At 34.5% G+C, this 1,692-nt stretch overlaps 1 protein-coding gene across 1 annotated transcript; it reads right to left on the bottom strand.

Annotated features, from left to right (window-relative positions):
- Positions 1–229: 229 nt before the first annotated feature.
- Positions 230–1,479, bottom strand: LOC107787810 (uncharacterized). Its single transcript, XM_016609414.2, has 2 exons — positions 1,252–1,479; positions 230–602 (listed from the first exon to the last, which is right to left on the bottom strand). The coding sequence occupies exons 1-2, from the start codon at positions 1,378–1,380 to the stop codon at positions 324–326; spliced, it is 408 nt and encodes a 135-aa protein (XP_016464900.2). The 5' UTR covers positions 1,381–1,479; the 3' UTR covers positions 230–323.
- Positions 1,480–1,692: the final 213 nt, after the last annotated feature.

Genomic DNA, 1,692 nt, shown 5'->3' with positions numbered 1-1,692 from the left:
TACTGTGTACGCAAACCTTACCCCTACCTTGGGGTAGAGAGATTGCTTCGATAGACCCTCGGCTCCTTCCCTCCAAGAACTCCCTGTCTTGCTCTTGGGGTGACTTAAACTCACAACCTCTTGGTTGGAAGTGGAGGGTACTCGCCACTAGAGCAACCCACTCTTGTCAACCTCTTAGTGGGGTAACACTCTTATTTATATTAGAAAATTCATTAAAAATATATAAATATTTAACTACAAACCCAATAAGTGAGACGTGCTGAGTTTGGTTACGAATTAAGAACCCATAAACATCAAATTCTGGCTCCACCTCTGAGTATAACTTATAGAGAAGAAAAGATAGGGATACCAGGAAGAGTATAACCAGAATCAACAATAAATATGTTGCCAGATATGTAATTGGAAGAGTCATGGACCAAGTATCTCACAAGTGAAGTTAAAGCAGGATTTGTGGTTCCAAAAGTTTTCAGTGGAACACTTCTTGTTGCTACATTTTTTAGCCAATCTTTTTGCAATAATTTCTCAGTAATCTCCGATTTGAAAATTCCTGGAGCTATTGCATTCACTCTTATGTTATGTTCTCCCAATTCCAATGCAATTACCTGCAAATTTTCATTAATATATAGAGAACAATTTAGATTTTTCGAGGTTAGTTTACGTATAGATATATCAAAATGTTAACGTATGAAGAAAAGAAAAGCAAGAAACACTTGATTAGGAAAAATATATTTTTTTTAAAAGAAATTAATTAGAAGCGAGGGATGCTAATAGAGAAAGCTGAGAGAAATCTTAAAAGGAACCAAATGCGATTGAGAAATTAAAATTCATAAAGAGTTACTATGATTTCATCTTTCCCATTTCATAAAATAAAGGATTAGGGGGGTGTTTTTGTATGACGGACTTCATTTTTAAGGAAATGTATTTAGGTGTTTGATCGGAGAGCTGAAACTATTTTCTTAAAAATTATTTACTAAAGAATGATAATAATAATAATATTATAGCAAATTAGATAGTGTTTGAACAAATTTTTGAGTAGTAAGTAAATAATAATGTTCATGTATTGGGTAAAATAGTGATATATGAAAGCTAACACTAAAGATAATGTTAGGGAAAATGACTTTCGCTATTAAGTGAGGGAAGTTATTTCCCCTTTTGATTGAAAAAGCTACTATATTTTCTAGCAACCAAAACATGCACTATTTTTACAGCACTCAAAAGGACAGTGCATCATTCCAAAAATTAGATTATAACCTTGGTCATGCTATCCATGGCAGCCTTGTTGGAGGAAGAATAGGCAATGCCCCCTCGCACTGATATTCTATTTAAACCAGCAATAGATGAAATATTAATAATAGAGCCTCCTCGTTTTGCAGCTTGCATGTGTTTTCCAACATATTTGGAAACTAGCCAAGATCCTGTCAAATTTGTCCTTAAAGTGTTATGCCACTCTTCCTCAGAAATATCCACTGCTGATTTTATTTCACCAATAATTAAACATCAAAAGTAGATTCATCAAATTATGGAGTCAAGCAGCCTAAGAAATTCCATCATTCTTTTTGGGACAATAGCATAGATTATCTAAAAGTTCCTCGAGTGAGGTTTTGAGAGGGTAATGTGTACATATATCTTACCCCTGCCATGGGAAGGTAGAGACAGATGCAGACCTAGGATTTGAAACTTATGGGTTCGGGA

This window comes from Nicotiana tabacum, chromosome 15 (assembly GCF_000715075.1).
Source record: "Nicotiana tabacum cultivar K326 chromosome 15, ASM71507v2, whole genome shotgun sequence".
Lineage (NCBI taxonomy): Eukaryota > Viridiplantae > Streptophyta > Magnoliopsida > Solanales > Solanaceae > Nicotiana > Nicotiana tabacum.
The sequence above is the reverse complement of the archived record's forward strand: the minus strand, read 5'-3'. Positions and strand labels throughout refer to the sequence as shown.